This window comes from Syngnathus floridae, chromosome 1, assembly GCF_059516105.1.
Source record: "Syngnathus floridae isolate MCC-2025c chromosome 1, RoL_Sflo_1.0, whole genome shotgun sequence".
Lineage (NCBI taxonomy): Eukaryota > Metazoa > Chordata > Actinopteri > Syngnathiformes > Syngnathidae > Syngnathus > Syngnathus floridae.
The window spans coordinates 26,073,007-26,088,509 of NC_142413.1; the positions used below are offsets into that span (position 1 = coordinate 26,073,007).

General features: G+C 42.8%; 1 protein-coding gene across 5 annotated transcripts in view; it reads right to left on the reverse strand.

The window, feature by feature from the left end:
• The window catches only part of spdl1 (spindle apparatus coiled-coil protein 1), a 192,484-nt gene that overhangs the window by 146,808 nt on the left and 30,173 nt on the right, over positions 1-15,503 (reverse strand). For all 5 annotated transcript variants that reach the window (XM_088390585.1, XM_088390601.1, XM_088390568.1 and 2 more), the window contains 3 exons: positions 14,259-14,435; positions 1,051-1,245; positions 819-959 (listed from right to left, as the gene is read on the reverse strand). In XM_088390585.1, coding sequence (XP_088246711.1) covers positions 819-959; positions 1,051-1,245; positions 14,259-14,435 — 513 coding nt within the window. The remainder of the gene's footprint in view (positions 1-818; positions 960-1,050; positions 1,246-14,258; positions 14,436-15,503) is intronic.

Consider the following 15,503-nt stretch of genomic DNA (forward strand, 5'->3'; position numbering starts at 1 on the left):
ATGGAATGGGAGTTGGATTTTTTTTTTTTACCTCACTGACTGGGTTGAGATTTCCTTTAGCACAATTCCATCTAGTGGATGCATAGCGCAACTCTAGTCAACCCCAGTTTGATACTTCTATTCCAGGGGTGGGCAATTCCGGTCCTCGAGGGCCGGTGTACTGCATGTTTTATAGGTCTCCCTGCTGCAACACACCTGATTGAAATGATCAGGATTGTTATCCAGCTTCTGCAGACCTTGCTAATTATCTGACCATTTGAATCAGGTGTGTTGCAACAGGGTGACATAGAAAACATGCAGGACACCGGCCGTCGAGGACCGGAATTGCCCACCCCTGTTCTATTCTATGTGCCTTTTAATCTGGTGCGCCCCATACATGAAAAAAAATTCTAAAATAAAAAATTCAATGAAGGTGCACCTTATAATCCAGTGCACCTTATAGTGCAGAAAATACTGTATATATCAAGAGTTTGTAATGAATCCACAATTAAGGAGTTGATTTTCAATTTTAGACGTACGAATGATACCCCCAGGCAGTGCATCATACACAGACTTATCTGTAAAAGATTCATTTTTGGAGAGATAGGGATTGTGTTTGTTTTATTGCCAATCCTTTGTGATATTTTCTGTCATTGTTATTTCATGTGATATTTTTGTAAATTAATATTTTTTATTTTACTTCCAGCGGCAGATAAGTTTCAGCCACTTATATCAGGTCCATTCTTTTCTAACACCTCTTGGCTGCTGCATAATGGAATTTCCACATGTGGGACATAAAAAATCAAAATCAAATTAACACAGTACAACTGAATATTTACCTCCAATGCTGCATACCAGGTGGCAGCGTCATTGTTTTTCTCCTCTGTGGTTTGCTTGAGGTTGTGCTGTAGGCCCCTATTGGTCAATTCTAGGTGATGCTCTTTGTACTTTGATTCCTTTAGTGCCAGTTCCAACTCCAACTGCAAGATAAAAACGAATAAAGCCCTACCACACAACACGATACATCCATATTTTGTGTGCAACAAAAGTGCTCATAAATGTCTCCTTCACCTTTATATCCTCTAACTCCAGAACATTTTTCCGCAGATCCAAGAACTCTGATGTACATGAACTCTGAGTGTCTTCATTCAGAACCCGTATCTCATCCATCTTATTATTCAGCACCTTGGTTTGTAAGTCAAGCTTTTCTTTCAGCTGTTTCTGAATCAGCTGTGACTCATCCAGAGCAGATTGTAAATGTATCACCTATAAGAAATAAATGTGTGAAAATAAAAATTTTGAGAAATGTTAACAGCTCCCTGTTGGTATTTAAAATATATACATATAAAAAAAAAAAAAAAAACTAAGAATAGAACCAAACGTATACTCTAGGGCTGCATTTAAAAATATATTAATCAGTTGACTATTGTATTAACAGATAAAAATAATTGAATTCCCATCCCTTTATTTAAAAATAGGACTAATTTCAAATTTACAAACCAGAAAATGCACAAACTAGTCTATAAGTTGCACCAGAGTATAAGTCGCACTAGCCTCTTTGGGGATGGCTAGTGCCTACGTCATCAACTCACTTCCCGCTTTTTATGCTACGTATTAGCTATCCCGCTACGCAAAAAAATGGTGCAATGCTGTGTCCCATGTTGCACAAAATGACCTCAACAAAGATCTATTTTTTTTTAATCAATTTCCCCGTGACGAGAAGAAGAAGAACTGGTTGAAGTTGATAAAGTTGAATCTTGGATGATTGACGAGGCTTTTGTTACTAGCTAGTCAAACGTAGCATTAAGTGCTAACTTCTTCTCTTTTTGCACTTAGAAGTGCTTTCAAAACTAATGATACCCTTCTTGAACAGCTACCATTATTGGATGTCAAAAAAGACCTGTACTGTGCTGCGGCACCATAAAGTTTGAAATCAGACTAACTTTACTGACTCAGAGCTTAACCACACATCTGCAAGTTATGTGATTTTCCTAATTAAATAAAGGAAAATAATGTGCTCAGAAGAGAAGCATATACAGTAATCCCTCATTTTTTGCTGGGGTTACTGTCAGATACTTATCAAACACTGAAAACAGAGAAGAGAAAACTACCAGTAATTGCTTTAATCCCGAGGAGAGCGACAGAGAGCGCTCAGTTACAATCTCGATCAGTTCTGGAGCACTCTGTTTTGCCTCCTTTTTTTCTGTTTAGGATGCCCTGGTTACATAGGCGTTGCAACACTAAAGGGAGGGAATTATGAAACTGTAGCAACGCTGTTGAGCTAACATAGCAATAAATGGGGTGTTGTTCAAACAGATAAGAGCAATGTTGCCACATTGTTCAGCCAACATTCCGATAAATGGATTGTTGTTCAAACCGATAGGAGTTGTGTCGCCATGTTGTTCAGCTATCATTCCAATAAATGGAATTGTTGTTCCTCTTCAGCTGGCTGACACCACTACAGTTGACACATCCTCGAACGTGGTTAGTGAGATATCTAGAAGCTGCTGAGTGCTGCTTTCCTGTGGAACAATGCAACTAGATTTTTTACCAAGTTTCTGTTCTTGCTAAGCTATCTAGCACAACACACAATAATTTTGAGTAAATATGGCACAGCTTATATACAATTACTGAAACAGTTACGTTCCGAAAACAACCCATGATAGGCAAAAGCCGTGAAGTTAAAACATTTATTTCTCTTCCCTTATTATATTTACCATATTTTTCGGACTATGAGTAGCTCTGGAGTATGAGTTGCACCAGCCATAAAATGCTAAATAAAGTTGAAAAAGACATAAAAGTGGCACCGGACTTTGACAATGCTAATTATTACTACTTATTTTCTATTCACATGCGTGACAAGTTCACTCAAAACTCCAATGCAAGGGTCTGAGGGCGGCATTTCCCTGATGACAAAGCAGCTGGGCCATAGTGATTTGCATGGAACGATAGAAAGTTTTGTTGTCCTTTATTCTACTTTTTAATCATGTACTGTATTGTACTCACATTGTTAATTGATATTCATGCGCAAATCCATCAAAATCCTCAACTTCTGTATACAAATTAAACAGTTGGGCAAGTTCACCATTAAACATGCTAAGTTCATTGTCTCGTCGTTGTCACGTTGATCTTCTGCAATGATCCCGGCTTTCCAGAAAGCTCTAATTGTGCCTCATAAGCATGTCTCTTTGTCTCTGCCATTTTAGCGGGTCACAATACTGTTCTTTTTTTTTTTTTTTGCACAAACGGTAGTATTTATTTATCAATGACGGAGGAGATACATACTCTGTGTTACGTGAAGTCCTCTGATTGGTTTACCACCCTTGTCTACGTAAAACGTAATGTACGCTGATTGATTCATCAGGTCTACCTACATATTACGCCTGTATATTACGTCTCTGCGTGGCGGAAGCCACACAAAACAATTTTAGAGAATTGCACAACCGGTAGTATTTATTTTTATTGACAAATGAATCCTACCGTTTGTGCAAATCGGCGGGGGGACATACTTTGCACAAACAAAAGTATTTATGGACCAATGGCAACGGAAGTACGTACAGACCCTTCTCACCCAGGTCACAGTTTGTTCGAACTACCGTATTTTTCGGAGTAAAAGTCGCGCCGGAAGATAGGTCGCATTAGCCATAAAATGCACAATAACGTGCAAAAAAAAATATAAGTCACATTTGGGGGGAAATTTATTCGACAAAATAAAACACCAAGAAAATACATGAACGAGCAACAACAGGCTAAACGATAGGTATGCTAGCGTGACAAACACAAATGAGGAGCTGAGAACGGGCCGGAAGTAACATATAGAGTGATTTAGGACAACTATTACATTAATAACACGTTTATAAAACCATCTGTGTCACTCCAATTCATTAAATCCATCGATTGTCCTTTATGTCAACAACCGGGTGCGCGCCGCTGATGGCGGTTGCACTTCAAAATATTCGACAGGCCCATATAACGATATATAAATTATATATCAAATAACTATTATATAAGCAATAATATCAAACCACCTGTGTCACTCCAAATCATTAAATCCATCGATCAAATTCCTCGTCCTTTGTCAACAACGCCGCGCATGCGCCCTGACGTCAGCCTCGTCGTTATTCCACAGATCTAGTATATAACTATATTATAGCGTTAACAAAGTACAAGGAAAGACGTGGGTTTAGTAAACGGCTCTTGATGTAACAAAAGAAGAGTTCAACGAGCCAACTACTGAACTGTAATGATAAAAACATATACAAGTTGCTATATGAAATAAAATATATCAAATACCGTATTTTCCGGACTATAAGTCGCTCCGGAGTATAAGTCGCACCAGCCATAAAATGCCCCAAAAAGTGAAAAAAACATATATAAGTCGCTCCGGAGTATAAGTCGCATTTTGGGGGCAATTTATTCGACAAAATCCCACACCAAAAACAGTCACGAACGAGCAACAACAGGCTAAACGATAGCAACAACAGGCTAAACGATAGGTATGCTAACGTGACAAACACAAACAAAGAGCTGAGAACGGGCCTGACGTAACATATAGAGTGATTTAGGACAACTATTACATGAATAACATGTTTATAAAACCATCGGTGTCACTTCAATTCTTTAAATCCATCGATCGTTCTTTGTCAACAATGGCTGCGCGCGGCTGAGGGCGCTTGCACTTCAAAATATTCCACAGGCTCATATAACGATAGATACTGTATTTCAAATAACTATAATATAAGCCAATAATATTATCAAACCATCCGTGCACTTTAAATCCATTAAATCCATCAATCAAATTCCTCGTCCTTTGTCAACATCGTCGCGCGTGCGCCCTGACGTCAGCCTCGTCTTTATTCCACAGATCTAGTATATAACTATATTGTAGCGTTAAGAAAGTACAAGGATAGACGTGGGTTTGGTAAACGGCTCTTTATTCCACAAAACAAACTTCCAAGCGTGTGGCGGCGTGTTCTTCCAGACACGAGAGCTCCATGGCAGAGGACCGGGCGTGCGTAATGGCCATGCCCGAGCCCCATGCACCGTTCGCGGACAGCCGCTCGGCCGAGCACCGGCCCCCGACTCAGTAGAGTAGGACCGGGCGTGCGTAAAAGCCATAATAGTTTTTCAAACCTTCTATGTCACTCCAAATCCTTAATTCCTTTCAACTCTTTGTCCTCTGTGTCACTTAGAAATGATCACCGCTAATGATGCCGGTCGTCCTTACGTGGGTCGTGCCGCGCGGTGCCACTGACGTCACTTGAAATAGTAATACATTGGTACATCACGGTTCTCCAAACTTTCTTTCTGCTGCTCGATTACTGTTTTCAGCTGCATATTTTACAACTTGAAGTTTGTAACTTGCAGAATATGACTTTCTTTTTGGTGCCATTTTTCTTAAGCCGACCCAGTTGATGAGTCACGGCCAACAGTGAAATTTAAAGGGCCCTCATCCAGTTTCATCTGAAAATATATATTTTTTCAGATGTAGTTTTTTGTTTTGTTTATTTGGTTGTTTTATCAAAGACAAAGTCTGCTTTATTGTCGATTTTTTTCCATATACCAAGACACACAAAGAGATTGAAATTACGTTCCCACTATCCCTCGGTGAGATAGTACACATATGCATACAAGCAACACAAAAAAACCCAAGAAGGCATAAACAATGAATAAGTAAGAGTGTTGAATAAATGATAAATAAACAAATAATAATAAATCATAATAATAAATATAAGAGGAGCAAACAGACAGTGGATTTGGATATGGTGCTTTAGAGTGTTAATTGCTTTATTTGATGTTTTCTCTATTTTTTATGTTTTGAATATGTTCAAGATAAAGATATAAAAGCATGTTAAGTGATCAACTATACTAAAAATAACATGGGAAGTGGTCAACTATACTCTTAAGTGATGTCTTAATGATCAAGTAAAAATTTGTGAAAAAAAAACATAAGTCGCTCCTGAGTATAAGTCCCCCCCCACCCAAACTATGACAAAAAACGCGACTTATAGACCGGAAATTACGGTAACTGGGGAATGTTTAAGCAGGTGGCCACCTACAACGATCGGACGGACATAGAGGAGTATACTGATTGTTTCCTCTTACATCGCGAAGTGCATCGATGATGTGACTTGCTCAAAATCCGGCGTCACTCGCGCGAACTGGAAGCCGTGGCTGACAGGGGCTGTCCTCAGACTGCTGAGGGCCAGGGACAGGGCTTTCAGAGCGGGGGATGAGGCTGGCTTGAGGACAGCGAGGGCCGACCTGTCCCGGGGCATCAAAGAAGCGAAAAAGGCGTTCTCGTGCAAGGTCTCCACCCACTTCACGGACGGCAAGGACGCACGTAGCCTTTGGCAGGGCATTCAGACCATCACGGACTACAAGCCCGCGCCGAGGAGCTGTGAGGGCGACGTCCGTCTGCTGAACGAGCTTAACCGCTTCTTTGCTCGCTTCGACGCCCAGAACAGCACTTGCCCGCTGAAGACCACTACCCCCCCACACGAGCAGCCCCTGCGCCTCTCTGCCGACGGAGTGAGGAGGGCGCTTGCCGCTATTGACACCCGTAAGGCGGCGGGCCCTGACAACATCCCGGGTCGAGCACTGAAGGACTGCACTGGGGAGCTGTCGGGTGTCTTCACGGACATCTTTAACGTTTCCCTACAGCAGGCCATTGTCCCCTCGTGTTTCAAAGCTGCCACCATCGTCCCTGTGCCGAAGAAACCTGCACCGTCCTGCTTCAATGACTACCGCCCCGTGGCACTGACGCCCATCATCATGAAGTGCTTTCAGCGGCTTGTCATGGAGCACATCAAATCCGTTCTCCCCCCCACCATTGACCCTTTCCAGTTTGCGTACCGTGCCAAACGGTCCTCTGAGGATGCCATCTGCTCTGCCCTCCACTCGGCCCTCACCCACCTGGAGAGAAAGGACTCATATGTGAGATTGCTGTTTGTGGACCACCATTGTGCCGCAGCAACTCATCTGCAAACTCGACGAGCTGGGCCTCAGTACCTCCCTCTGCAACTGGCTACTGGACTTCCTCTGTCAGAGGCCTCAGGTGGTGCATGTTGGCGACAAAATCTCCGCCAGCATCACGCTGAGCACGGGGGCCCCCCCAGGGCTGCGTGCTCAGTCCATCGCTCTTCACCCTGCTGACACATGACTGCACTGCGACCTACAGCGACAACCGCATAGTGAAGTTTGCTAACGACACGACTCTGGTGGGTCTCATCACGAAGGGCGACGAGACTCGGTACAGGTCGGAAGTTGACCTTCTGACCACGTGGTGCAGGGACAACAACCTCCTGCTGAACGTAGACAGGACCAAGGAAATCGTTGTTGACTTCCGGAAGGGTCACACAAAACACCTGCCGCTGATCGACGGTGCTGTGGTGGAGAGGGTGAGCTGCACCAAGTTCCTGGGGGTGCACATCAGTGAGGACCTCTCCTGGTCCGCAAACACCGCGTCACTGGCAAAGAAAGCTCAGCGCCGCCTGTACTTCCTGCGGAAGCTCAGGCGTTTATGTGCTCCTCAGGCAGTCCTGTCTACATTCTACCATGGCACCATTGAGAGCGTCCTCACCAGTTGCATCGTTGTCTGGGGTGGTAGCTGCACTGAACAGAACTTGAAGGCCCTGCAGCGCATAGTGAATACGGCTGGTAAGATTATTGGTGCTTCGCTCCCCTCCCAGAAGAACATTTACACCTCCCATCTCGCCCGCAAGGCAACCACGATTGCGAGTGATGTGAGTCACCCAGCTCACTCTTTGTTTGACCTTCTGCCCTCTGGAAAGAGGTACTGGAGCCTGCGCTCCCGCACCACCAGACTCGCCAAAAGCTTCTTTCTCCAGGCTGTTAGGACCCTGAACTCGCTACCCCCTTCTGCGTAGCGTGCGGCACTGTTGCGCTATTTTCTGGAATGTCTGCTGTACGCTCACTTGCTCCTTTTTGCTCCTCTTATTTATTTATTTGTTGTGTTATTTATTCATTATTTATTCAGCACGCTATTGTTTACTTGATTGTCTATTGTGAGCCATGTCTAGTCACCGTGGGATAGCGGGGAACGAAATTTCGGTTTCTTTGTGTGTCTTTGGCATGTGGAGAAATTGACAATAAAGCTGACTTAGACTTTGACTTTGATATCTATACTTGTGGGTATATGTGTATAGGGATATTCAGTAATCCCTCGCTATATCGCGGTTCATTCATTGCGGCTTCAGTACATCGTGGAATCCCTCCACAAAAAAAATAATTAAAAATTCATAATCCGTCCATCCATCTTATTCCACTTATCCGGGGTCGGGTCACAGGGGCAGCAGCTTTAGGAGGGACTCCCAGACTTCCCTCTCCCCAGCCACTTCGTCCAGCTCATCCCGGGGGATCTTACCCGCCTGCGAACCGGCCTGGATGCTTTCACTCTTTGTCTGTATGCGGGCATAAGCATAACAGTGATATGGTCAGAAAGCCCAATATGGGGGAAGGGGGTGGCTTTGAAAGCTCCTTTATGTGTAGTGTAGACCAGGTCCAGGAAGCCGTCACCATGTGTTGGAAAATTAACATGCTGGTGAAGCCTCGGACAAACAGACTTTAGGTTAGCATGATTAAAATCCCCAGCAAAGATGGTGAAACCGTCAGGGTGCGCCGTCTGTTGTTCACTGACAGCCTGGTACAGTTCACTAGGAGCCGTGATCCTGTCGCTTTCAATGTTGGAAGGCGGGATGTATGCCGCGACTAGCAGAATCGCAGTAAATTCCCTTAGCAGGTAAAAAGGACGGCACTTAATGATCACAAACTCCGCCAGTAGCGAGCAGTGCCTGCGTACAACCACAGACTCTCTGCACCATTCGTCACGGATGTAGACACAGATTCCCCCTCCTCGTGATTTTCCCCCCTTTACAATGGCCTGGTCTGCTCGATAGCACGCAAGCTGCTCCAGATGCACAGCAGAGTCTGGAATGTTGACAGTCAACCAAGTCTCAGTGAACACGAGCACACATCAGTTACTCACTGTCCGGCTCGTAGATCTCAGCAGTCGAATGTAATCCATTTTGTTGTCCGGCGATCGAACATTCGCCAAAAGAATGGAAGGCACGGCCGCGCGAGTTGGGTTGGCCTGGCCCGGACGCCTCCGCGCTTGCCCCTCTTCTGCCTCCTCGCACACCGCTTCCGACTTTAAACATCATTCTGCAGCATTCCCCAAGTATTTATTCAACTTCTTCACCTTCACACGCAATTTCTCCAGGAATTGCATTTTCTAGTTATTATCAGTATTATTATTATTATTATTACTATTTGTATAAGTGTGAAGGCCATTGCCTTCACACGATAAAGTAAATGATAGAGAATAACATAAGTGTGAAGGCCTTCGCCCTCACACTAATAAAGTGAATGGTGTAGAATTCACACTAAATATCAAATTTCTCAACAGAGCTGATGAGTGTGCAAAGTTTGGTAGGTTTTTGTGTATGTTTCATCAAGTGTCTTGCCTGGAACAGGCATTGACGGCCATGGCCCTCCATTCTTCTCTGTCATCCGAAGCTTTCATGAACTGGTTGTTTGTTAGCTCTTTATGAGTTGCCCATTCATTGAGGCTGTCCACATACATTTGTCGTTTGCGTCCTCTGCTTCTCTTTCCCTCAATCTTTGCTGTTGCGCTGAAATGTTCTATTCCCTTTGTTCTGTAGGTGTGCCCAAAGAATATCATCTGTCTTTTTCGTACTGTATTGAGGAGTGATCTTTTCATATTCATCATTTCGAGGACCTCCTGATTTGTCCGTTTTTCCTTCCATGATATCTTCAGAATTCTTCTGAGGAACCACATCTCTGTTGCCTCTAGTTTTTTCCTTATGCTGCTGTCGATTTTCCAGCATTCGCATCCATACAAGAGAACCGACCATACATATGCCTTTAGTATTCTGAATTTGGAATCAGTATCTCTTGGAGGGTCTGTTCTGACTGTGCCATTAGAACAATATCGTCAGCGTATCTTAGATTGTTGATATTGTGTCCGCCCAGCCATATTCCTCTCATGTCTTCGATGTTCCTTAGAATCATTTCACTGTATAAATTGAAGAGGTCTGGGGATAGGACACATCCCTGTCTCACTCCCCGCCTGATTGGAGTTTCTTCACTATGCACGCCATCTATTCTCACTGTGGCTGTCTGTTTCCAGTAGAGGTTGCTCAATATTCTAAGGTCCTTGCCATCAATATCCAGTTTGTTCAGAATTTGGAAAAGTTCTACATGCCTCACTTTGTCGAAGGCCTTGGAGTAGTCAATGAAGCAAAGGTAGATATCAATTTGCATTTCTATACACCTTTCTATTATCATGGTCATTGTGAATATGGCATTTATTGTTCCTTTATCAGCAACAAAACCAAATTGTGCTTCTGAGATTTCTGGTCTTATTTTATTTCTCAGCCTCACCAGAAGTATTTTCAGGAGGAGTTTCAATGTATGGCTCATGAGGCTTATCGTTCTGTGACTTTCACAATCAGTTGTTCCTGTTTTTTTGGGGAGTGTGATAAATGTGGAGCGAAGCATGTCAGCAGGTATGTTCCCGGTATCATAGATGTCATTCAGCAGTGAAGTAAGTTTCTGTGTTCCCCATTCTCCAAGGGTTTCATAAACCTCTATGGGAATTTGATCGGGCCCTACAGCCTTTCCTTTGTTCATCGTTTTAATTGCTTCTTCGACTTCCGTATCCAGGATCGGCGGTCATTCCATTGGTTTGGTACTCTCTGGTTGGTCTTCTCTGTCGTCATCAAACAATTCTTCAATATACTCAGACCACCTGTTGAGAATGTCTACTTTTTCCATCAGGATGTTTCCATTTTTGGATTTTATGCAACCGCTTTGGGATGTTGTCTTTTTGCCTGAAATGTCCTTGATCTTGCTGTGCATGTACTTGCTGTCCGTCCTGCATGTTCTCTCTATTTCATTATACTGTTCATTTAACCAAGCCTCTTTAGCATCATTGCACATTTTCTTTATTTCCTTGTCAATGGATTTGTATGTTGTAGGGTCATTTTTCGCTTTGCGTCTGGAGTCCATGCGGTCCAAGATCTTGTTTGTCATCCATTTTTTGTGCTCTTTCTTTGGCTTGGATGGGATATTTTCTTTAGCAGCCTTTTTTATGCTTTCTTTCAGATTTTCCCATTTTCTCTCCTCTTCTGTGATTGCTTCAAGAGCATTATATTTGTTTTCTACCTCAACTGCAAATTTGGTTCTGAGGTTGTTGTCTGTTTTCAATAATTTGAAGTTGTAGCTCGGATATGTTTTTGCCTTTTTGATAGCTTTGAGCTTCACCTTCATTTTTGCTACCATAGGAACATGGTCACTTCCGCAGTCCGCGCCGGGCATGGATTTGGCTGATTGGATTGCATTTCGGAAGCGACACTGGATCAGGATGTAGTCGATCTGATTGCGTTGTCTGTCTCCTGGGCTCATCCATGTCCATTTCCTTCTTGGATGATTCTTGAACCATGTGTTTGTCACTGTGAAATTGTTTTCTGAGCACCATTCAGTCAATCGCTCCCCTCGATCATTCATTTGACCGAGTCCGTGTGGGCCAATGATGTTTTCAACTCTGTTTGCTCCAACTTTAGCATTGAAGTCACCCATTATAATCTTGACATCTGACGTCTTCAGCTGTTTCAATGTTTTGTCAAGCTCTTCGTAGAATGACTCAACTTCTGTGTCATCATGGTCAGTTGTTGGTGCGTATACCTGTATAACGCTGATGTCAAAAGGCTTGCTGTTAAGAGTGGTCACAATGATACGGTCTGATATTGGCCAGTATCCTTTCAAAGATTTTGACATATTGGGTGTGAGCATTACTCCAACACCTCTCTGGTGTTGGTCTCCTCCAGAGTAGTTTGTAGCCGTCTGAAGTAAACTCTCCTGCTCCCTTCCATCTGACCTCTGCAAGTCCCAAGATGTCAATCCCTACTCTTTTCATTTCCATCTTTACATTTTCAAACTTTCCTTTCTGGTGTAGACTCCTCACATTCCATGTACCTATATATATTGGTTGTTTCTTTGGTTGGTTTTGGGCAGTATCTTGATGACGATCTGGTGCCACCTGTCCATCATGGCAACCCCTACCGAGCGAAGTGTTCTTATTGAGAACCCCATTCACGCTGTTCTTCGGTTTAAGTATTGAATGTCTTTCCATGGCTTTCTTTGCAATTTTACAGACAGTAGGTTGCAATTGCTTTCTGTCCGAGCAGTGTCCATACTGGGCGGCTGTCCTGACCATTGTACCTAAGGGTATCCTCTGCTCAGCACAACGAAGTCCAAAACCAGTCACAGAGATACTCTCTGGCTGCCTTCAAACTTCATCCACCACCTGCTTCCCGTGGCTTCATCGTGACCCTGACAAGGGGGGCTAAATGGGTACTCAGTCTTGCCCAAGGACCTCCCATAGGCTAGCGGAGGGAAGGAGCGCCTTACACTTCCTTTGTCAAAGCAAGCTCTGACCCGCCACCCACAAGTGGCTGTGCACAAGTGAAAATGAGTATAATGTCTAGAACCCGAATGTAAAACGACCCCCACTTTTTTAAATTTATTTTATTTATCTTTTTTCAATGCAAAAAACATCGTCTTATATTCGGGCCAATATGGTATTTTGTTTTTACTTACATTTTACACAATTTTCTAACTTTAACGTAATCCGGTTTGTAAATGACAATACTTTAAACTAACCTCAAAACCAACAAAGGCGGCAAAAAAGAGCAAGAAAAAACAACTAGACTTGGTAATGCAATTAATGAGACAACTAATCAATTACGGAAAAGGAATAAAAAACAATAAAAAAATCACAAACAAAAATCAATACAATCAAATATATTTTGTATGAAAACAAATACACATTTTTTTTTTTTTTTTAATTAAAAAGGGGTCAGTTGAATGCACAAAGATAGTCAATAAAGTAGCAGATTCAGAAAGGTTTTGAGGTATTTGTTCCTTTTATTACACTGTGCTCTGGACCATTAATTTATTTTAGTTTGACAACAGTACCTGTCAGACTCACTCTGATAGTCTTCATCTGCACAATACCATTTGTACACCACGACAGCCAATTTCTCCCACAGTACCACTTGGTGTCGCAACAGTAGCCTCGGCAGCTCTAGCAGCCAATTGTCTCTTCATGGGTTGCAAATTGAGTTTAAGAGTAGATATAAAGCATTGTCTAGACTAGAGCCTTGTAAAATGTATTTTTGAAAATATTTGCTACGTCCCTCCTCAGAGAAGCCAACCCTACCCCCGCTACATCTGGACCGGCACTTCCCCGATGGCTCACCCATCTCTTCTTTCTAGACTACCAACCCCCCGTCACCCCCACCTCCCATACTGCCGACCTCAACAACCTCCGCTCCCACCCCTCCTGCTTCTCCATCCATCTCCTTCGCACTGCTGACCGATGCTGTTATTAACTATATCCTATTGTACCCCCCGCCCCCCCCCACCCGTAGGTCCCCACCCTTTTTATTCCCTGTAAAGCGTCTTTGGGTCATTGAAAAGTGCTATATAAATTAAATGACTTATTATTGTTATTATTAACTCACGCTTGAAAGCAACAACATCTTGGTCAGCTAAGGTCAAGTTGGCCTCCACATCGTGCACAGGCGAAACACAGCCACGGTCACAGCAAACAGCAAATCTCAACTGAGACTGAACGGTGCTGCGAATGTTTGCACTTTACTGGCCATTATAACTTAATATCTCTTAGTATCTTAGTAGTAACTTACTAGTAAGTACAAGAAGCTTTTAAGAAGCACAATTATAATAGAATTTCAATGTAACCGGCAGAAACTTCTCAACTCACATCCTCTATTGATAGCTCAGAAGCATCTTCAATGTTTAATATGTGATAAAAGCCCCAATTACAAATTAACGAGACCTCTGGTACCAATACCTACATGTCTGATGTTTCTTACAGTGTTTCCCAACTTTTATTCAGCAAAGGCACATATTTCAAATTGCCGCGAACCGCTTAGCAAAACAATTTACAGTTAAATTATGCACCTATCTAGATTAAGAGCATTTGATTGATCTTCCTGTTTCTACACGTGTGTGGCACTTTTCGATTAAAGAAAAATTAAGACGATGACAACCACTACTACCACTCCCACTGATAATAATAATAATAATAATAATAATAATAATAATAATAATAATAATAATAAAAAACTTTCATCCAAATAATTGACATCAGATAGATTTTTAAATCTAATTATTTCTTAGCTTTTATCTTAAAGTTGAGACAGCTACCGTACCTTGTTGTTGAGTTCATTAAGAGTCGTGCGGTGACTACTCTCAAGTTTTTCCTTTTCAATGTTCATGTTCTGTCGATGCCATTTCGTCAGGCAATCAACCTCTGATTGCAATGATTCAATTAGCCGGGTCTTCAGCACCACCTCCTTCTGCAGCGTATACTTGTCTTGCTTAAAATCCTTGGACATTGATCAGAAAAACAGAACACTTGTTTTAGTCTCAACACACCTGATTCAAGAATCAAGCTCTGTAGAAGACTGACGACAACCATGAGCGCCCTAACAGGTGGAAAAGTGCAAGACTTTTTCCCAAAGACCATTTTAGAACTTTCCATCCTTCACACACCTGATTTAATAGGCCCAGCTGGAATAGGCTCAGCACCCTTCCAAAACCCTGAACAGGGTAAGCAGTGTTGAAAACGGTAAATGATAAATGTACTAAAATAGTCATGCACAATGCTCACTAAAATGAAAATGCTCAGAGTAGTAGTCGACTAAAACTTGACTAGACGGAAAAGAGTTAACAAAAACCAAAACAAATTTAAACTAAAATGATGACAAAGATGAGACTCAAACAGGCCACCAGAAACAACACCAGTTGTAAATTGACAGGTACTCAAAAAGCTGTCTTTCCGAAAATAGCAAGTACAATGGAGCCTCGGTTTTCGACCACATTCCGTTCAGAAGGCTGTCGGAGAAGTGAGTCGTTCGAATTCCGAATCATGTTTTCCCATTGCAAATAATGGGAAAAAAATTAATTCGTTGCAAGCAAAAAAACACCTATTTTAAGCATTTTTTCATTTGTGCATTTTGTCCGATCACACAACTGCAGCTCACCGCCGAATGCGCAACCATAGCGCGTCGCCAACCGCGCAACTGCACCGCGCTGGTCGCATTATTGTTACAGAGCCGTCGCTGAAATTTAGAACATATTTTTAAAGTCCGGATGTACTTTCCAAAATGTAAGTGGACCTCAGTGCGCAGGGAGCTTAAATCTGTCCGATCGCACAACTGCAGCGCACCGCCGAACGCACAACAGTAGCGCGCCGCCGACTGCGCAACTGCACCGCGCTGGTTGCATTATTGTGACAGAGTGATCGCTAAAATTTAGAAAATATTTTTAAAGTCTTGATGTACTTTCCAAAATTTAAGTGGACCTCAGTGCGCAGGGAGCTTAATTTGGTCTGATCGCGCAACCGCAGCGCGCCGGGCGCTCACTGTCACATTGCTTTAGAAGTGTCTTTGTGT